The following is a 22,525-nucleotide window of genomic DNA, read 5'->3' on the forward strand; positions in this document are numbered from 1 at the left end:
TGCAGGGATTGCAGGCATGAGCCACCGTACCCAGCCTGTGGTTCTCAATCTTTAGTGCACATCAGATTCACCTTAAGAGTTTATTAACATATTGCTGGGCCCCACCTCCAGTATTTCTGATTCAGGAGGTCTGCATTGGAGCCTGAGAATTGGCATTTCTAACAAGTTCCCAGATACTGATGTTGCTGCTCTGGGGACCGTGCTTTTGGAACTGCCAGTACGGTATAAGGCAGCAGTTCCCAACCCTTTTGGCACCAGGGACCAGTTTCATAGAAGACAGTTTTCCATGGATCAGGGAGGTAGTGGGGGATGGTTTCAGGATGAAAGGATTCCACCTCAGATCATGAGGCATTAGATTCTCATAAGGGGCACATAAGCTAGAAGAACCCTTGCATGTGTAGTTCAGTAGGGTTTGCGCTCCTGTGAGATTCTAATGCTACCGCTGATCTGACAGGAGGCAGAGCTCAGGCCATAATGCTCACTCGTCCTTCTGGCCTGGGGTTTGGGGACCCCTGGTATAAGAGACATATGCCACAATAGCCTTACTGTGGTTACTACAGAATTTCCACAGAGCTGTTGTGCGAAACCATAGTTGAATAAAAATTCTGTGGAAGGCCAAAAAGATGCATAAAGTTTATTGTAGTAGAGCATTTGGTATATAGAGGAACATTTCCAGCCTGTTCCAAGAAAGAGGTGTTAGAAGATAGTATCCCTCAAACTCTTAGTGTCAATTTGAGGTTATAGTCCTGGACATAACAGCTTAAGTTCGTGTATTATGTGGTGTTGGCTTGAGTGCTTGGTGTGTGTAGGTAGAGTAATCCTGTATCCTTACTATTAATTTATCTCCCTCTTATGCTCCCCCCACCCCTCCTCCCCAAGAGGGAACAATGTTACAATCATTTTTTTAAAATTGGAATAATGTATTAAATGTGAAACATTTTTATTTCAGAACTGTTCGTCAGGTGGCACAGGAGCAGTTCTTTTTAATGTGCACCAGATGTTGTATGGGACACCGGCCTCTACTTTTCTTCATTACTCTACTCTTTACTGTTTTGGGGGTGAGAGACTTTTTAAAATATGCCTATCAATTCAATGTGATTCATTCTTTAAACAAGAAACATTCAGAAATTTGTGGTTTTAGCTTGCATTAAAGTCAGGACAGTCTATATTTAATAAATGAAGTACTACTTAATTTCCCGTACTGTGGTAGTCCTCTAGTTAACTCTGGGTTTTTTAAAAAGTGGATTTTGAGGATAGACATGTAAATTGATATTATTCTACTTTGTTTCCAGAGCACAGCAAGAGAGAGAGCTAAACATTCAGGCGACTACTTTACTCTTTTAAGACACCTTCTTAATTATGCTTACAATAGTAATATTAATGTACCCAATGCTGAAGTTCTTCTCAATAATGAAATTGATTGGCTTAAAAGAATTAGGGTAAGTTGCAGATAATACTCCATTTATATGTCATTATTAATAAATAGAATGTTTTATTGATGGTTTATATTTTTTGAGCATTTTGGTTAAATGGAAAACTCCAAAGATTGATAAAAAGGGACCAAAGAATATACTCTGCATCGGTGGACATTAGTAACCTGCGATTCACAAAAATGAATACTATCTAGTTTTGTAAAATGAATTGCTTACTTGAGACTTGAAATACTGATGTTCAGCTTCTTTTATTTTAGCATTTTGGGCCTTTTCGCAAATTCTCATTTTAAAAAAAAGTATTCTTGAATTATGTCAAAAATAAGTCTGATAGAGCAGAACTTTTGATCATAACATCTGATACTTTTTACTTAGGCAAAATGATACAAGAATTTATTTCTGAAGAGTTTTGTAATTTTTAGCCTTCAAATTAGCATTTCTTCTAGTAGTTCATAAAGCCAATTTCTGGAAAGTTCTGAAGAAAACAAACTTGTTTGAATGGAAAGACTTAAGGAAATTATCTCATATCCCTCCAGCTCTGTCTTGTTCTGGCTCCTCTCTCCCTCTTTACCTCCCTTTCGTAAGCTAGACATTTGATCTCTCCTCCCCACCCCCAACCCCCCGCCTTTGGCAGGATGATGTTAAAAGAACAGGAGAAACGGGTATTGAAGAGACCATCTTAGAGGGCCACCTTGGAGTGACAAAGGAGTTACTGGCCTTTCAAACTTCTGAGAAAAAATTTCATATTGGTTGTGAAAAAGGAGGTGCTAATCTCATTAAAGTAAGTTATGTGTTCTTGGTTGTAAGCTACATATCACAACCTTCTAAATGTTTATAATCAAATTAATTTATAGTAGTATCATGTCTTTGTACTTTCTTGATGTTTTCTCTTTTTAAAGAATGTTTATCAAATTTACAGTAATTTAAGAAATACAGTTATGCCTTACTTTATTCAAGAGACATTTCTAAATTTGTATTTAAATAAGATTTCATGGCTGGACTTGCTGGCCTCACGCCTGTAATCCCAGCACTTTGGGAGGCCGAGTCTGGTGGATGGCTTAAGCCCAGGAGTTGAAGACCAGCCTGGGCAACATGGTGAAACTCCTTATCTCCAAAAAAAAAAAAAAAAAAAATTAGCCAGGTGTGGTGGCACACACCCTTGGTCCCCAGCTACTTGAGAGGCTGAGATGGAAGGATCACCTGAACCCAGGAAATGGAGGTTGCAGTGAGCCGAGAACGCACCACTGCACTCCAGCCTGAGGAACAGAGCAAGGCCCTGTGTCAAAATAAATAGATAAATAAATAAGATACTTTATAAAGTAATTGTTTAGTTTTTCTCTTTGGAAAATCTGAATTGTTCATTTCATTTAATGAGGCAAACCTCTGTTTTGTAAGAATGCATCTTCTATATCTTTAATGAGTTTCTTCATGTAGTAACACAAGGAAACAAAGTTTCATTTTTGTATATTTTATTTCTATTCAAAATGGGTTTAATTTGCTATGGACTTGATTAAAGGAGCAAACTTATTTAAAATAAAAATTTTGATAAGTACTACATTCAGTTCTTTCTTAATATTTACAGATTTATTTAACCTGGGAAATTAGGTATGTTAATGATAGAAAATAGTGTTTTGAAGGAAGATCTTTTTATTAGAAAATCCGAGTTTTCTGAGATGTAATAAGATCTTAAATTTCAATGATTATATTTTAAAATGATTTACTTACAAGAGACTTTTCTTTTTTTCTAAAAATATATAGCATTGCTAATATGTAATCCCTTTTTCAACTTTTTAGGAATTAATTGACGATTTCATATTTCCTGCATCCAATGTTTACCTACAGTATATGAGAAATGGAGAGCTCCCAGCTGAACAGGCTATTCCAGTCTGTGGTTCACCACCTACAATTAATGCTGGTTTTGAATTACTTGTAGCATTAGCTGTTGGCTGTGTGAGGAATCTCAAACAAATAGTAGATTCTTTGACTGAAATGTATTACATTGGCACAGCAATAACTAGTAAGTATTTTTAATATAATGTGATAATTGATCATTTCAGTGTTTCACAGTTCTGTTTTCCTGTTTTTCTTTCAGAAAATATTTCCAACTTACATATTTCTTTCAGTAACTAGTTTTAACATTTTTAGTGAATGAATGTATAAGACCATTATAGGCCGGGCACAGTGGCTCAGGCCTGTAATCCCAGCACTTTGGGAGGCCAAGGTGGGTGGACCACCTGAGGTCAGGAGTTTGAGACCAGCCTGACCAACATGGCAAAACCCTGTCTCTACTAAAAATACAAAAATTAGCTGGGCGTTGTGGTGCGCACCTGTAATCCCAGCTACTCAGGAGGCTGAGACAGGAGAATTGCTTGAACCCAGGAAGTGGAGGTTACAGTGAGCCGAGATCGTGCCACTGCACTCCAGCCTGGGTGACAGAGCAAGACTCCATCTCAAAAAAAAAAAAAAAGGAGAAATAAATAAGACCATTATAAGCAGACCACCTTGTATAGAAAAAAATTCAAACATTTGTTAAATGACATCCTATAAATGGTGTTGCTATTGGGCAAGATAAGTTTCATATCATGAAACCTGACATAAAATTCAAACTCCAGGTGAAAAAGTAGCCAAAGTAAATGCCGTAGAGTACAGACGTAAAACTTTCTTTCTTTCTTTCTTTGAGACAGTTTCACTCTTGTTGCCTAGGCTGGAGTGCAGTGGCGCAATCTCGGCTCACTGCAACCTGTGCCTATCAGGTTCAAGTGATTCTCCTGTCTCAGCCTCCCAAGTAGCTGGGGTTACAGGCACCTGCCACCATGCCCGGCTAATTTTGTATTTTTAATAAAGATAGGGTTTCACCATGTTGGCCAGGCTAGTCTCGTGGCTTCAGGTGATCCACCCGCCTCGGCCTCCCAAAGTGCTGGGATTACAGGTGTGAGCCACCACACCTGGCCCAGACTTAAAACTTTAAATTGCATGTATTGGAAAACCTTTCAGGTCCTCACTTAGAAGTTCCTTAACATTATGAGTTTGAAGAAAATCTGGCTTTGAAGATTAGAACATGAGAAGTTACCATTTTAGTGCACCTTATTTATGTTCTCATTTAATGCCCACATCAGGCACATGAATAGGCTGCAGATTTCAGATCTTACAGATAAGGAATTGAAGCTCAAAAGGGCAAGGGCAATATAAAATATTAATAACAGAAAAAGCAGAAATAAGCATAGTTGGTGCTGTTTCGTTTTAAGAGAAAATCACTATTTAGAACAGTTAAGAATATAACTGATTATAGTAAATCTTTAAGAACATGTCGGGGGGGCGGAGCAAGATGGCCGAATAGGAACAGCTCCAGTCTCCAACTCCCAGCGCGAGCAACACAGAAGACCGTTGATTTCTGCATTTTCAATTGAGGTACTGGGTTCATCTCACTGGGGAGTGCCGGACGATCGGTACTGGTCAGCTGCTGCAGCCCGACCAGCGAGAGCTGAAGCAGGGCGAGGCATTGCCTCACCTGGGAAGCGCAAGGGGGAAGGGAATCCCTTTTCCTAGCCAGGGGAACTGAGACACACAACACCTGGAAAATCGGGTAACTCCCACCCCAATACTGCGCTTTAAGCAAACAGGCACACCAGGAGATCATATCCCACACCTGGCCAGGAGGGTCCCACACCCACGGAGCCTCCCTCATTGCTAGCACAGCAGTCTGTGATCTACCGGCAAGGCAGCAGCGAGGCTGGGGGAGGGGCGCCCGCCATTGCTGAGGCTTAAGTAGGTAAACAAAGCCGCTGGGAAGCTCGAACTGGGTGGAGCTCACAGCAGCTCAAGGAAACCTGCCTGTCTCTGTAGACTCCACCTCTGGCGACAGGGCACAGTAAACAATAACAAACACAGCAGAAAACTCTGCAGATGCAAACGACTCTGTCTGACAGCTTTGAAGAGAGCAGTGGATCTCCCAACACGGAGGCTGAGATCTGAGAAGGGACAGACTCCCTGCTCAAGTGGGTCCCTGACCCCTGAGCAGCCTAACTGGGAGACATCCCCCACTAGGGGCAGTCTGACACCCCACACCTCACAGGGTGGAGTACACCCCTGAGAGGAAGCTTCCAAAGCAAGAATCAGACAGGTACACTTGCTGTTCAGCAATATTCTATCTTCTGCAGCCTCTGCTGCTGATACCTAGGCAAACAGGGTCTGGAGTGGACCTCAAGCAATCTCCAACAGACCTACAGCTGAGGGTCCTGACTGTTAGAAGGAAAACTATCAAACAGGAAGGACACCTACACCAAAACCCCATCAGTACATCACCATCATCAAAGACCAGAGGCAGATAAAACCACAAAGATGGGGAAAAAGCAGGGCAGAAAAGCTGGAAATTCAAAAAATAAGAGCGCATCTCCCCGGCAAAGGAGCGCAGCTCATCGCCAGCAACGGATCAAAGCTGGACGGAGAATGACTTTGACGAGATGAGAGAAGAAGGCTTCAGTCCATCAAATTTCTCAGAGCTAAAGGAGGAATTACGTACCCAGCGCAAAGAAACTAAAAATCTTGAAAAAAAAGTGGAAGAATTGATGGCTAGAGTAATTAATGCAGAGAAGGTCATAAACGAAATGAAAGAGATGAAAACCATGACACGAGAAATACGTGACAAATGCACAAGCTTCAGTAACCGACTCGATCAACTGGAAGAAAGAATATCAGCGATTGAGGATCAAATGAATGAAATGAAGCAAGAAGAGAAACCAAAAGAAAAAAGAAGAAAAAGAAATGAACAAAGCCTGCAAGAAATATGGGATTATGTAAAAAGACCAAATCTACGTCTGATTGGGGTGCCTGAAAGTGAGGGGGAAAATGGAACCAAGTTGGAAAACACTCTTCAGGATATCATCCAGGAGAACTTCCCCAACCTAGTAGGGCAGGCCAACATTCAAATCCAGGAAATATAGAGAACGCCACAAAGATACTCCTCGAGAAGAGCAACTCCAAGACACATAATTGCCAGATTCACCAAAGTTGAAATGAAGGAAAAAATCTTAAGGGCAGCCAGAGAGAAAGGTCGGGTTACCCACAAAGGGAAGCCCATCAGACTAACAGCAGATCTCTCGGCAGAAACTCTCCAAGCCAGAAGAGAGTGGGGGCCAATATTCAACATTCTTAAAGAATTTTAAACCCAGAATTTCATATCCAGCCAAACTAAGTTTCATAAGTGAAGGAGAAATAAAATCCTTTACAGATAAGCAAATGCTTAGAGATTTTGTCACCACTAGGCCTGCCTTACAAGAGACCCTGAAGGAAGCACTAAACATGGAAAGGAACAACCGGTACCAGCCATTGCAAAAACATGCCAAAATGTAAAGACCATCGAGGCTAGGAAGAAACTGCATCAACTAACGAGCAAAATAACCAGTTAATATCATAATGGCAGGATCAAGTTCACACATACCAATCTTAACCTTAAATGTAAATGGACTAAATGCTCCAATTAAAAGACACAGACTGGCAAACTGGATAAAGAGTCAAGACCCATCGGTCTGCTGTATTCAGGAGACCCATCTCACACGCAGAGACATACATAGGCTCAAAATAAAGGGATGGAGGAAGATTTACCAAGCAAATGGAGAACAAAAAAAAGCAGGGGTTGCAATACTAGTCTCTGATAAAACACTTTAAACCATCAAAGATCAAAAGAGACAAAGAAGGCCATTACATAATGGTAAAGGGATCAATTCAACAGGAAGAGCTAACTATCCTAAATATATATGCACCCAATACAGGAGCACCCAGATTCATCAAGCAAGTCCTTAGAGACTTACAAAGAGACTTAGACTCCCATACAATAATAATGGGAGACTTCAACACTCCACTGTCAACATTAGACAGATCAACGAGCCAGAAAGTTAACAAGGATATCCAGGAATTGAACTCATCTCTGCAGCAAGCAGACCTAATAGACATCTATAGAACTCTCCACCCCAAATCAACAGAATATACATTCTTCTCAGCACCACATCGTACTTACTCCAAAATTGACCACGTAATTGGAAGTAAAGCACTCCTCAGCAAATGTACAAGAACAGAAATTATAACAAACTGTCTCTCAGACCACAGTGCAATCAAACTAGAACTCAGGACTAAGAAACTCAATCAAAACCGCTCAACTACATGGAAACTGAACAACCTGCTCCTGAATGACTACTGGGTACATAACGAAATGAAGGCAGAAATAAAGATGTTCTTTGAAACCAATGAGAACAAAGATACAACATACCAGAATCTCTGGGACACATTTAAAGCAGTGTGTAGAGGGAAATTTATAGCACTAAATGCCCACAAGAGAAAGCAGGAAAGATCTAAAATTGACACTCTAACATCGCAATTAAAAGAACTAGAGAAGCAAGAGCAAACACATTCGAAAGCTAGCAGAAGGCAAGAAATAACTAAGATCAGAGCAGAACTGAAGGAGATAGAAACACAAAAAACCCTCCAAAAAATCAATGAATCCAGGAGTTGGTTTTTTGAAAAGATCAACAAAATTGACAGACCACTAGCAAGACTAATAAAGAAGAAAAGAGAGAAGAATCAAATTGACGCAATAAAAAATGCTAAAGGGGATATCACCACCGACCCCACAGAAATACAAACTACCATCAGAGAATACTAGAAACACCTCTACGCAAATAAACTGGAAAATCTAGAAGAAATGGATAATTTCCTGGACACTTACACTCTTCCAAGACTAAACCAGGAAGAAGTTGAATCCCTGAATAGACCAATAGCAGGCTCTGAAATTGAGGCAATAATTAATAGCCTACCAACCAAAAAAAGTCCAGGACCAGATGGATTCACAGCTGAATTCTACCAGAGGTACAAGGAGGAGTTGGTACCATTCCTTCTGAAACTATTCCAATCAATAGAAAAAGAGGGAATCCTCCCTAACTCATTTTATGAGGCCAACATCATCCTGATACCAAAGCCTGGCAGAGACACAACAAAAAAAGAGAATTTTAGACCAATATCCCTGATGAACATCGATGCAAAAATCCTCAATAAAGTACTGGCAAACCGGATTCAGCAACACATCAAAAAGCTTATCCACCATGATCAAGTGGGCTTCATCCCTGGGATGCAAGGCTGGTTCAACATTCGCAAATCAATCAACATAATCCAGCATATAAACAGAACCAAAGACAAGAACCACATGATTATCTCAATAGATGCAGAAAAGGCTTTTGACAAAATTCAACAGCCCTTCATGCTAAAAACGCTCAATAAATTCGGTATTGATGGAACGTACCTCAAAATAATAAGAGCTATCTATGACAAACCCACAGCCAATATCATACTGAATGGGCAAAAACTGGAAAAATTCCCTTTGAAAACTGGCACAAGACAGGGATGCCCTCTCTCACCACTCCTATTCAACATAGTGTTGGAAGTTCTGGCTAGGGCAATTAGGCAAGAGAAAGAAATCAAGGGTATTCAGTTAGGTAAAGAAGAAGTCAAATTGTCCCTGTTTGCAGATGACATGATTGTATATTTAGAAAACCCCATTGTCTCAGCCCAAAATCTCCTTAAGCTGATAAGCAACTTCAGCAAAGTCTCAGGATACAAAATTAATGTGCAAAAATCACAAGCATTCTTATACACCAGTAACAGACAAACAGAGAGCCAAATCATGAATGAACTTCCATTCACAATTGCTTCAAAGAGAATAAAATACCTAGGAATCCAACTTACAAGGGATGTAAAGGACCTCTTAAAGGAGAACTACAAACCACTGCTCAGTGAAATCAAAGAGGACACAAACAAATGGAAGAACATACCATGCTCATGGATAGGAAGAATCAATATCGTGAAAATGGCCATACTGCCCAAGGTAATTTATAGATTCAATGCCATCCCCATCAAGCTACCAACGAGTTTCTTCACAGAATTGGAAAAAACTGCTGTAAAATTCATATGGAACCAAAAAAGAGCCCGCATCTCCAAGACAATCCTAAGTCAAAAGAACAAAGCTGGAGGCATCACGCTACCTGACTTCAAACTATACTACAAGGCTACAGTAACCAAAACAGCATGGTACTGGTACCAAAACAGAGATATAGACCAATGGAACAGAACAGAGTCCTCAGAAATAATACCACACATCTACAGCCATCTGATCTTTGACAAACCTGAGAGAAACAAGAAATGGGGAAAGGATTCCCTATTTAATAAATGGTGCTGGGAAAATTGGCTAGCCATAAGTAGAAAGCTGAAACTGGATCCTTTCCTTACTCCTTATACGAAAATTAATTCAAGATGGATTAGAGACTTAAATGTTAGATCTAATACCATAAAAATCCTAGAGGAAAACCTAGGTAGTACCATTCAGGACATAGGCATGGGCAAAGACTTCATGTCTAAAACACCAAAAGCAACAGCAGCAAAAGCCAAAATTGACAAATGGGATCTAATTAAACTAAAGAGCTTCTGCACAGCAAAAGAAACTACCATCAGAGTGAACAGGCAACCTACAGAATGGGAGAAAATTTTTGCAATCCACTCATCTGACAAAGGGCTAATATCCAGAACCTACAAAGAACTCAAATTTACAAGAAAAAAACAACCCCATCAAAAAGTGGGCAAAGGATATGAACAGACATTTCTCAAAAGAAGACATTCATACAGCCAACAGACACATGAAAAAAATGCTCATCATCACTGGCCATCAGAGAAATGCAAATCAAAACCACAATGAGATACCATCTCACACCAGTTAGAATGGCGATCATTAAAAAGTCAGGAAACAACAGGTGCTGGAGAGGATGTGGAGAAATAGGAACACTTTTACACTGTTGGTGGGATTGTAAACTAGTTCAACCATTATGGAAAACAGTATGGCGATTCCTCAAGGACCTAGAACTAGATGTACCATATGACCCAGCCATCCCATTACTGGGTATATACCCAAAGGATTATAAATTATGCTGCTATAAAGACACATGCACACGTATGTTTATTGCGGCACTATTCACAATAGCAAAGACTTGGAATCAACCCAAATGTCCATCAGTGACAGATTGGATTAAGAAAATGTGGCTCATATACACCTTGGAATACTATGCAGCCATAAAAAAGGATGAGTTTGTGTCCTTTGTAGGGACATGGATGCAGCTGGAAACCATCATTCTTAGCAAACTATCACAAGAACAGAAAACCAAACACCACATGTTCTCACTCATAGGTGGGAACTGAACAATGAGATCACTTGGACTCAGGAAGGGGAACATCACACACCGGGGCCTATCATGGGAGGGGGGAGGGATTGCATTGGGAGTTATACCTGATGTAAATGACGAGTTGATGGGTGCAGCACACCAACAAGGCACAAGTATACATATGTAACAAACCTGCACGTTATGCACATGTACCCTACAACTTAAAGTATAATAATAATAATTAAATTTATTAAAAAAAAAAAAACATGTCAAATTACTTTTTAATGTGTTTCAGAATATTTGGAAGTTTTAAATAACATCTTAGGAATTTCTGAATAAATTGATTGCTTAAAAGGTTAGACCTTTAGCTGTCCTAGCAAATCTATGTATGTGAGAATTTTTTTTTTTTTTTTAACTTAATGGGGGTTAATTTTTTGATCACGGATTGGAGTATAGTATAATGTTGTTTGCATCGTTCGCTATCTGTCATTGTTCCCTGTCAACACATAAATATTTACCTAATGCATTTTTGGCCATGCAGTTTAGTATGATATAATTAACTGGTCCCCTAGACAGTGATACTTAATGTTGTTTCCAGGTTTATACTAGGTGGAGGGAGATAGGAAGACGTGCAGTGATTTACAATTATCACAAATCTACTGTCTTGCTCCCTCCTCACAGTAGCATTATAGATATAGGAAAAGCAAGTGTTACTTTTATTATTACATTTACTAGGAAGAAACAAAGTCACCTAAAGGTGGGGGGGAAAAGAAGGTGATAAGCATCAGAACCAAGATGCGAGCCCATATGGTTTTAGGATTATTTAAAACTGAGAAAATTATAATGTGTTGATATATTTAGATAACATTTCATTCCTTGGCAGACTGAAGGCAAAAGTATAAAATATTAAGAAAGTGAAAAATGTCTAAAAGTAAAGATGCAAGTAAAGTTAGCATGTAGACATTAGCATTATACTATTTTGTACTTTTGAGACTGCTATAGAAGCAACATCATACAAAACGTGTTTGCGGGTGATTAGATAAGAAGCTACACAGCGGTGCTTGTTGCTGTATATTTTATTTTATTTTATTTATTTTTTATTTTTATTTATTTTTTTGAGACGGAGTCTCTCTCTGTCGCCCGGGCTGGAGTGCAGTGGCCGGATCTCAGCTCACTGCAAGCTCCGCCTCCCGGGTTTATGCCATTCTCCTGCCTCAGCCTCCCGAGTAGCTGGGACTACAGGCGCCCGCCACCTCACCTGGCTAGTTTTTTGTATTTTTTAGTAGAGACGGGGTTTCACCGTGTTAGCCAGGATGGTCTCGATCTCCTGACCTCGTGATCCGCCCGTCTCGGCCTCCCAAAGTGCTGGGATTACAGGCTTGAGCCACCGCGCCCGGCTGTTGCTGTATATTTTAGATTGTTTGAAGATGAAGTGCAAACACAGAACACTGCTTCAGGTTGCTCTAGGGTTAGTGGAATTACGGGTAGTAGAGTTATTACCAGGGTTGCTTTGTCAGCATAATAGAGTTCGAAAGGACAAAATGGCTGTGTTCATGCTACAAGAATCTTTTCTTCTCTCAGCTTGTGAAGCACTTACTGAGTGGGAATATCTGCCACCTGTTGGACCCCGCCCACCCAAAGGATTCGTGGGACTGAAAAATGCCGGTGCTACTTGTTACATGAATTCTGTGATTCAGCAACTCTACATGATTCCTTCCATTAGGAATGGTATTCTTGCCATTGAAGGCACAGGTAGTGATGTAGATGATGATATGTCTGGAGATGAGAAGCAAGACAATGAGGTAAATTTGAGTTACCATTTCTGTTTTCTGTGTTTTAAGTTATGATACCAGATATTATTCTCTCTTAAGAGAGTATTATGCTTTCATCAAACGTGTTAAAGTAGATTTGAAAGTAGGGATGGGCTGGGCACACACCTGTGGTCCCAGCTACTCAGGAGACTAAAGCAGGAGGATTGCTTGAGCCTGGGAGCTTGAGGCTGCAGTGAGCCGTGATCATGCCACTGCACTCCAGCCTGGGTTACAGAGTGAGACCCTGTCTCAGAAAAAAAAAGAAAAGGTAAGTAGGGATGGACTTCTCCCAGCCAGCGTGAACTGCTACCTCTTAACATAGTATAGTGCTCACTACCTACCAGACTTTAAACTGCAGTTAATTTTTAGAATAGTTTATACGTTTCTTTTGTTGTTGTTGTTGAGATGGAGTCTCGCTCATTGCCCAGGCTGGAGTGCAGTGGTGCCATTTCGGCTCACTGCAAGCTTCACCTCCCAGGTTCGTGCCATTCTCCTGCCTCGGCCTCCTGAGTAGCTGGGACTACAGGCGCCCGTCACCACGTGTGGCTAATTTTTTGTGTTTTTAGTAGAGGCGGGATTTCACTGTGTTAGTCAGGATGGTCTCGATTTCCTGACCTCATGATCCACCCACCTCGGCCTCCCAACGTGCTGGGATTACCAGCGTGAGCCGCCACGCCTGTCCCAATAGTTCCTACATTTCTAAAACAACAGTAGGTATTAAATACATTTACATTGTTGTACACTATCACCACCACCCATCTCCAAAACCCTTCATATTGCAAAACTGAAACTAGCCATTAAGCTACTCCCCATTCTCCCTCCCCACAGCTTCTGACAACTACTCTTTTTGTCTCTATGCTTGACTACTCTACATACCTCATATAAGTGAAATCATACAGTATTTGCCTTTTCATAGCTGGTTTATTTCATTTTAAAGTCTAAGTAATATTCCATTATATGTATATACCATATTTTGCTTATCCATTCATTTGTCAAAGGACATTTGGGTTGCTTCCCTATTTGAGCTATTGTGAATAAGGCTGCCATGAACATAAATATACAGATATCTGTTTGAGGTCCTGCTTTCAGTATTTCCAGTTATATGCTCAGAAGTGGAAGTACTAGATCATATGGTGATGCTATTTTTATTTTATTTTTTTTTTTTTCCAGACAGAGTCTCACTCTGTCACACAGGCTGGAGTGCAGTGGTGCGATCTCAGCTCACTGCATCCTCTGCCTCCTGGGTTCAAGTGATTCTGCTGCCTCAGCCTCCCGAGCAGCTGGGACTACAGGCATGCACCACCATGTCCTGCTAATTTTTGTATTTTTAGTAGAGATGGGATTTCACCATGTTGGCCAGACTGGTTTCGAACTCCTGACCTCAGGTGATCTGCCCACCTTGGCCTCCCAAAGTGCTGGGATTATACGCGTTAGCCACCGTATACAGCCAAATTTTTTGAGGAACTGTTTTCTAGAGTGACTGCACCATTTTACATTACTACCAGTATTGCACAAGGGCTCCAATTTCTCCATATCCTTGCCAACACTTACTATACTCACTCTTTCTGGTAGTTGACACCCTAGTTGAGTGTGAGGTAGCATCTTGTCATGGTTTTGATTTGCATTTCCCAAATGGTTAATGATTTTGAGCGTCTTTTGCTGTGCTTATTATTGGCCACTTGTGCATCTTCTTTGTCTGTTTTTAAGTTGAGTTGTGTTGTTGAGTTTTAAGAGTTTTCTGTCAGATATGTGATTTGCAGATACTTTCTTTTGTTGCCTGTACCTCTGATGTCATATCCAAGAAATCATTGCCAAATCCAGTGTCTTAAAGCTTTTGCCCTATGTTTTTTTTTTAAAGAGTTCTGTGGTTTTAGCTCTTACATTTAGGATTTTGATCCATTTTGAGTTAATTTTTGTATGTAGTGTTTCATAAGGGAAGGGCCCAACTTTATTCTTTCGCGTGTGGATTATCCAGTTTACCCAGCACCATTTGTGGAAGAGTACTACAGTCATGCACCAAATAACAATGTTTCAGACAATAACAGACCACATATATGACAGTAGTCCAATAAGATTATATTTTATTTTTACTGTACCTTTCTATTTTTAGATGCACAGATTCACCGGTGGGTTGCAGTTGTCTATAATATATAGTACAGTAACATGCTGTACAAGTTTACAACCTAGGAGCAATTGGCTATATCATCTAGGTTTTATAGGTATACTCTATGATGTTCATATGACAAAATCACTAATGATGCATTTCTCAGAATTTATCCCTGTCATTAAGCAAAGAATGACTATACTGGTACTAATAAGTATATTTTATTGACAGATCTGAGCATTTTATATACAACAACTACACGAAGGATATGTTATCCCCATTCACACATAAACTTGAAGCTGAGAAAGTTAAAGTAGTTTTTACTGGCTCAAAGTTACTTGGCTTATAAGTGGTAGAGCCTGCATTTATGTCTAGTTCAGTCTAAATTATTATGCTAACGCTACACTGTATTATCTATCTCTCCTATACATGGTCAAGGTTATTTGGTTATGATAACTGATATGTGAAATGGTGTGGATAAACACTAAATACTAAAAATTTATAAATTGAAAATTAAGTGCTTTGGAAATGAGCGGAATAGGAATACAAATCATTTATTCACTAACTGCTTGGCATTTGTTTCAACATATTTTACTGTACTTTAACTCATTGGTGATAATTTTTGGTTTCTAGAGCAATGTTGATCCCAGGGATGATGTATTTGGATATCCTCAACAATTTGAAGATAAACCAGCATTAAGTAAAACTGAAGATAGAAAAGAGTACAACATTGGTGTCCTAAGACACCTTCAGGTCATCTTTGGTCATTTAGCTGCTTCTCGACTGCAATACTATGTGCCCAGAGGATTTTGGAAACAGTTCAGGTAAACTATGGATGGATAGTAATTGAGACACTTCTTTTTTTTTTTTTTTTGAGTCAGAGTCTCGCTCTGTTGCCCAGGCTGGAGTGCAGTGGCACAATCTCGGCTCACTGCAAGCTCCGCCTCCCGGGTTCACACCATTCTCCTGCCTCAGCCTCCCGAGTAGCTGGGACTACAGGCGCCCGCGACAACGCCCGGGTAATTTTTTGTATTTTTAGTAGAGACGGGGTTTCACCGTGTTAGCCAGGATGGTCTCGATCTCCTGACCTCGTGATCCACCCGCCTCGGCCTCCCAAAGTGCTGGGATTACAGGCGTGAGCCGCCGCGCCCGGCCGTAATTGAGACACTTCTTAAAATGAGCATCTCAATACACTAACATTAAACCTCTCTCTAAAAGACATGTTGGAAGGCATCTTTTTTTAAGCACTGGTAATATTCAAACTGTCCTTAGTTGGGTGGGTTTTTTGTTTTTCTTTTCTTTTTTTTTTTGGGGGGGTCCCCTTAGGAAGAAGTAGAAACTGGCATAGTAAGGAAGGGCAGCATCCTTTAGTCTCTTAACCATATTATTAACTTTTTATTAGGAAAACATCTAATAAATATAGAAGTGGAAAAAATAGTATGAACCCCTGTATACTTGTCACCCAACTTCAGTAGTAGTCAACTTGTGGCCAGCCTTTTTTTGTTTTTTGTTTTTTGTTTTTTTTTTTTGAGACGGAGTTTTGCTCTTATTGCCCAGGCTGAACGGCAGTGGTGTGATCTTGGCTCACTGCAATATCCGCCTCCCGGGTTTTAGCGATTCTCCTGCCTCAGCCTCCCAAGTAGCTGGGATTATAGGCACCCACCAACACGCCTAGCTAATTTGTTGTATTTTTTAGTGGAGACGGGGTTTTACCATGTTGGCCCAGGCTGGTCTCGAACTCCTGACCTCAGGTGATTCCCATCTCAGCCTCCCAAAGTGCTGGGTTTACAGGCGTGAACCACCGCACCCAGCCCCTACCTATTTCTTTCTAGATTGTTTTGAAGCAAATCTTAGTTCCATCTATAAATACTTAAGTATGTGTCTGTAGTGTCTGTCTCAAAATACGATCATGATACCATTATGTTTTTTTAAAAGTGCTTAATATCAAATATCTCTGTCAGTGTTTGAATTTACCAAGTTATCTCATAATTGGTTTTTACTGATATTTTTTAAAAATAAGATTCAGTTGAGGTCCATTTACCACAAATGGTTGATAATGACTCTTGGTTGTTCATCCATTCCTTTTTTTCCCTTTACAATTATGGGAGAATCAGAGGACAAATAGTTTACCCTATAAATTTCCCCACAGTCTGAATTTTGTTGATGGAATCCCTGTGGTCGTTTATTATTTTCTGTTTTTCTTGGTCACCTGCATCTTCTATAAACACCTTGTGAGATCTAGAGGCTTGATCAGATTGAGGTATTATTTTTCTTTTTGTGGAATGGATAGGCAAGGCTACTTCACAGGGGGTAATGTTTGAGTAACATATAATGTCTGTCTTCTTATGATGTTAACAGCAATTGATTATCTTTTTTTTTTTTTTTTTATTCTGAGATGGAGTCTTTGCTCTGTCACCCAGGCTAGAGTGCAGTGGTGCGATCTCAGCTCACTGTAACCTCCACCTCCTGGGTTCAAGCAATTCTGTCTCAGCCTCCTGAGTAGCTAGGGTTATAGGCATGTGCCACCATGCCTGGCTAATTTTTGTATTTTTAGTAGAGACGGGGTTTCACCATGTTGGCCAGGCTGATCTCAAACTCCTGACCACAGGTGACCCGCCCGCCTCAGCTTCCCAAAGTGCTGGGATTACAGGCGTGAGCTACTGCTCCCGGCCTTTTTTTTTTTTTTTTTTTTTTTTTTGGAGACAGAGTCCTACTCTGTTGCCGCCCAGGCTGAAGTGCATTGGCTCAATCTCGGCTCACTGCAACCTCTGCCTCCTGGATTCAAGCAATTCTTCAGCCTCAGCCTCCCAAGTAGCTGGGACGACAGGCCCACCCCACCCCACCAATTTTTTGTATTTTTAGTAGAGACAGGGTTTCGCCGTTTTGGCCAGGCTGGTCTCGAATTCCTGACGTCAGGTGATCCACCCGCCTCGGCCTCCCAAAATGCTGGGATTACAGGCGTGAGCCACCGCACCTGGCCGATTATCATTATCTTAATACAGTATTTCTTCAGGGTTACAAAATAACAATATTTTATTTTTTCATTTAATAGCTAGAAAAGATCTGTAAAGGAAAAATTGCCCTCACCAACTATTTTTTTTTAAGTTAAAAAACTCAATTACATTTTTATCTTGTTTCCTTTGACTTTAAGTCGGTAATACGTCATGCACTGTGCTAAAATAACTACAGTACAACACGTAACTCTTACTGTGTATGAAAAGGGGTATAATTATTTATAGCAGTGAGGTTTGGTTTGTTTTGTTTTGTAAGTAATCCTCCTTGGAATCCCTTTAAGGTGCTTCCCGGCCAGCTGAGAGGAGTGGGGAACGAAGGGTCACCTGATACTCTGGTCCGCCTTCCCTTCTTCTGACAAAGCAGTATAAATTTCTTCTCCTCCCCTAGCTGGGCCCTCTACTTAACTCTGTACTAGTGTCTTGCGTGGACCACCCTCCCTCCCATCTCTCATTTTGCTTTTAGTCCCGTCGCCCAGCATACCACTCTCCCTCCTCTAACTATTTCAGTTCTGTCTTCTTTCCCTAGGTTATTCCATCTCTGCCTTAAGGCTTTTAGCATTTCTGTTTATGCTTTTTCAAATTGAAGAACACAAACAGAGGCTTACACTGGGTGTTTTTTGAGATGTAGTCTCACTCTGTCGCCCAGGCTAGAGTGCAGTGGTGCGATCTTGGCTCACAGTAACCTCTGCCTCTTGGGTTCAAGCGATTCTCCTGTCTCGGCCTCCCAAGTAGCTGGGATTACAGGTGCCCGCCACCATGCCCAGCTAATTTTAGTATTTTTAGTAAAGACGGGGTTTCACCATGTTGGTCAGGCTGGTCTTGAACTCCTGACTTCAGGTGATCCATCCACCTCGGACTCCCAAAGTGTTGGGATTACAGGCGTGAGCCACCACGCCCAGCCGAGGCTTACACTTTTTAAACTTTTGTCTTAATTTGTCATTCAGTTACAATTTTTTCTGTTGTAATGCCTTTGCTTTTTTGACTTTTCAGTTACTCCCTGTGCTAGTGGAGCTCGGTTTGTATAGACTAGCACTTTGGATTATCCACACTTTAGACACATAATCTACTCTTGATACAAGTGGTTTAGTTAACTATACTTCCTCACCCCACTTTTTTCTTTTCTTTTTTTTTTTTTTTTTGAGACGGAGTCTCGCTCTGTTGCCCAGCCTGGAGTGCAGTGGCCCGATCTCAGCTCACTGCAAGCTCCGCCTCCCAGGTTCACGCCATTCTCCTGCCTCAGCCTCCCGAGTAGCTGGGACTACAGGCGCTCACCACCTCGCCCAGCTAGTTTTTTGTATTTTTTAGTAGAGACGGGGTTTCACCGGGTTAGCCAGGATGGTCTTGATCTCCTGACCTCGTGATCTGCCCGTCTCGGCCTCCCAAAGTGCTGGGATTACAAGCTTGAGCCACCGCACCTGGCCCACTTTTTTATTTTCAAAAGTTTCAAACCTACAGAAAAGGTGAAGAAGAGGTATAATTATCACCTTTATGTTATATTCTGTATGCAGTTTTACTAGTTAACATTTTGCCATATTTGCTTATCTTGCTATATGTATACTTGGTTTTTGGTTTATTTTGTTCTTAAGTTGATAGTAAGTTGCAAACATGATGCTTCACCCCTTCATACTTCAACATATATCTTATAAGAAATCATTTATCAGAATAAAGCAGTTTTCCTACTTAGGTATAATATAGTTATATCCAAGTAATGTAATATTGATTTTTAATCTCTAATATTCATCAGTATATATTCTGATTTCCCAAAAATGGTCTTTATAACTTATCTTTCTATCCCAATCTGATACTTATGAAGGAATCACAAGAATTTGGCTGTTTGCTCTTTAGTTGCCTTTTATGTAAAATAATCTCCGTAACTTGTGACTTGTATCACACTGAAATTTTTAAAGAGTCCAGGCCTGTTGTCTTGCAGAATGTCTTTTTTGATTTGTGTGATTGTTTCCTCATGATTAGCTTCATGTTAAATGTTGAGGGGGTGGGGGCAATAAAACTACATAATTGATGTTTTGTGTTTCTCACTACACTGTATTGGGAGGCATGTGTTACCACAATTATTAAGTGATACCAATTTTGATTTCTTGGTGTCTTAACAGATCTCTCCTTTATAAAGGGTACCTTTTCCCTTTTGAAGTTAGTTGATTACATGTTTGAAAGTTTGAGGAGTTGAGTATGGTTTGAAAGTAAATAGAACAGACTGGTGTAATTTCTTGTAATGGAACAAGCTGATTTTTAACAAATAATTTATTTGATTTTAAACTTACTGTATACAAATTTTTATTTGTCTAAAATATAGAAATGAGATTGCTATATAGAAAAGGTTTTACAAAAGTATCAAAAGACAGTTCTTGCATACTTTAAAATGTTTGTCATTTCTTGCTTAGAACAAATACACTTAAATTCTCTATGTACATTATTCTGTATATACAAAATCAGGTATTATTGATAGTTTCCAGCAGTGCCTGAGTTTTAGAAGTATGAGTTCTCATTTTGTGGTATGTAGTGATGGTGTCTTTTCTTAGATTATTCAAGAGATTAACTGTAAAACAAGTTAAAGCTTTCTCTCTTGGGGAAAAAAATAAATTTAAGAGTAACTAGATCTGATCTTTTTACTATTTATAATCTAAAATATAAGCAAAATGAAAGAAATAAAATAGTAATTGTAACATCCACATAAGAGTGAGATCCACCACCTCATTCTTGGAGCTGTACTATCCATCAATTACACCACTGGTTTCGTGGCAGTTCTTTGCCGCTAGGGTACTAGTTTTAGTATGAGGCTCACTCTCTTACCCCACTACATTCTATAGGGAAAGCACATTCTTTTTTTTTTTTTTTTTTTTTTTTACTTTTTCTGTGTGGTTGAGGAATAAAATCTCGGTTTTATATACTGTTGTTTGTGGTCCTGTTGTTTTTTTTCCCCCTGAAAAATATAGTTGTACATATTGTTCTGTGAATGTCACGTTACATGTTTTATTTCATTCATTTCTTAGGCTTTGGGGTGAGCCTGTTAATCTGCGTGAACAACACGATGCTTTAGAATTTTTTAATTCATTGGTGGATAGTTTAGATGAAGCTTTAAAAGCTTTAGGACATCCAGCTATGCTAAGTAAAGTCTTAGGAGGTTCCTTTGCTGATCAGAAGATCTGCCAAGGCTGCCCACATAGGTAAGTACTAATTACACATTGAAAGTATATGTTGTACCATGTATATACTAACAAAAATAAAATTTTTACTTGTACTTACATACAAAAGTGGAGTATGTCACTGATTACTAAATACCTGAAACAGAATGATTTATATACTGTGCATACCTTACTGCTGTGGGACTATTTTTTGTTTTTGTCAATTAATTTTTAGTTCCTTCTACTCTGCCTGATCTCTTAGCCATTTTATTATATTATACTCTTACAGTCTCCCTTCCCTTTCCTTTCCTATTTCCTTTCCTTATTCCTTTTTCTTTTCCTTTCTCTTTTTTTTTCTTTCTTTTCTGAAAGAGACAAGGTTTCTCTTTGTTTCCCAGGCTGGAGTTCAGTGGCATGATCATAACTCATAGTAACTTTGAACTTCCGGGCTCAAGCAGTCCTACTGCCTCAGCCTCTCAAATAGCTGGGACTACAGGCATGTGCCATCACGCCTGGCTAATTTGTAAATTTTTTTAGAGATGGGATATCTTGTTGGCCAATGGGGTCCCAAACTCCTGACCTCAAAATCAGTCCTCACACCTCAGCCACCTCAGCCTCCCAAAGTGTTGAGATGACAGGTGTGAGCCACCATGCCCAGCCTACTATTACATTCTTTTACAGAATATTATTCCTGGAGAAATGAAATGGCATTTTGCATATAGCTACAGGTGTTATTTATAAATTTGCCCTTTATCTTAGAACTTGAGTGATTATAATAGTGTAAATACAGTAAGTTTAGAAGATGACAAAGCTGTGGTAGTATTTCCTATACAAATGAAATAATGACTTTTAAAATAGCATTGATTATTGTCATTGTCTTTAAGGTATATTTGTATACAAAACATACCAAACCTATTGTTAAAAAAAAGATTTTACAAGAAAAACATTGACAAAACAGATTGTTTGACCAAAAGGAAAATTGATTAAGGGCTTCTATTAGCAGTAGTTAATGAGTTCATTACTGATAAACACACATGCTTGTCATAATGGAAGTTTTACTTTGGGACTTGTCTTGTTATAATATGGATTAATGTTGATTTGCAATCGTTTTTCACCAAAATGTCACAGTAAGATAGTATTTTCTACAATCCAAACTCTATTAAATATAGTCATGGGTTGAGTATACATGTGGTTTGTGGGGGTGTTTTGTTTTTGATTACCAGGAAATGATTGGGGGAGAGGTAATACTATATAAATGAGAAATTTCTAGGAAGTTATAGTCTTACCACTCATTCATAATTGGGGAATATACTTACTCACTTAGCCTAGGCAACTTTCAGTCCTTTTGAAAGGCCTTTTATATTAGGTGAACAATAAAATAAAATTTTAACCTTGTTTTTAATTAGTGATGAAAACAGCCAATTTTGGGATCATTTGTTCATGTCACTCCTCCTTAGTTTTAGACAATTTTCTAAATTATTTGGAAATCACTGGTTTTCTTTGGCAAGTGAAATGTCAAAAGATTATGGTCTTGAAATCAGATCCTTGTACCTGATCAACAGCTAAACTAGTCTTTTTTTTAACTAGCTGGGCATGGGGGTGGACGCCTGCAGTCCCAGCTGCTTGGGAGGCTGAGTCAGGAGGATCACTTGAGCCCAGGAGTTAGAAGTTCCAGTGAACTATGATCATGCCACTGCATTCCAGCCTGGGTAACAGAGCAAGACCTCACCTCATTAAAAACAAAAAAGAAAGAAACTCTACTTTGAGTGCCCATACAACCATTCTGTTTTTCACTCTCAGTACAGTATTGAATGAATTACATGAATCTTTGT

General features: G+C 39.6%; 2 protein-coding genes across 6 annotated transcripts in view; both read left to right on the forward strand.

Moving 5' to 3' along the window:
* The window catches only part of DDX3X (DEAD-box helicase 3 X-linked), a 451,205-nt gene that overhangs the window by 259,212 nt on the left and 169,468 nt on the right, over nt 1-22,525 (forward strand). The window lies entirely within an intron of this gene.
* USP9X (ubiquitin specific peptidase 9 X-linked) overlaps nt 1-22,525 on the forward strand; it is a 152,541-nt gene that overhangs the window by 108,870 nt on the left and 21,146 nt on the right. For all 5 annotated transcript variants that reach the window (XM_050776170.1, XM_050776169.1, XM_050776171.1 and 2 more), the window contains exons 27-33: nt 950-1,058; nt 1,293-1,439; nt 2,065-2,211; nt 3,225-3,447; nt 12,206-12,426; nt 15,173-15,363; nt 20,562-20,735. In XM_050776170.1, coding sequence (XP_050632127.1) covers nt 950-1,058; nt 1,293-1,439; nt 2,065-2,211; nt 3,225-3,447; nt 12,206-12,426; nt 15,173-15,363; nt 20,562-20,735 — 1,212 coding nt within the window. The remainder of the gene's footprint in view (nt 1-949; nt 1,059-1,292; nt 1,440-2,064; nt 2,212-3,224; nt 3,448-12,205; nt 12,427-15,172; nt 15,364-20,561; nt 20,736-22,525) is intronic.

The sequence above is a fragment of the Macaca thibetana genome, chromosome X, assembly GCF_024542745.1.
Source record: "Macaca thibetana thibetana isolate TM-01 chromosome X, ASM2454274v1, whole genome shotgun sequence".
NCBI classification, from domain to species: domain Eukaryota; kingdom Metazoa; phylum Chordata; class Mammalia; order Primates; family Cercopithecidae; genus Macaca; species Macaca thibetana.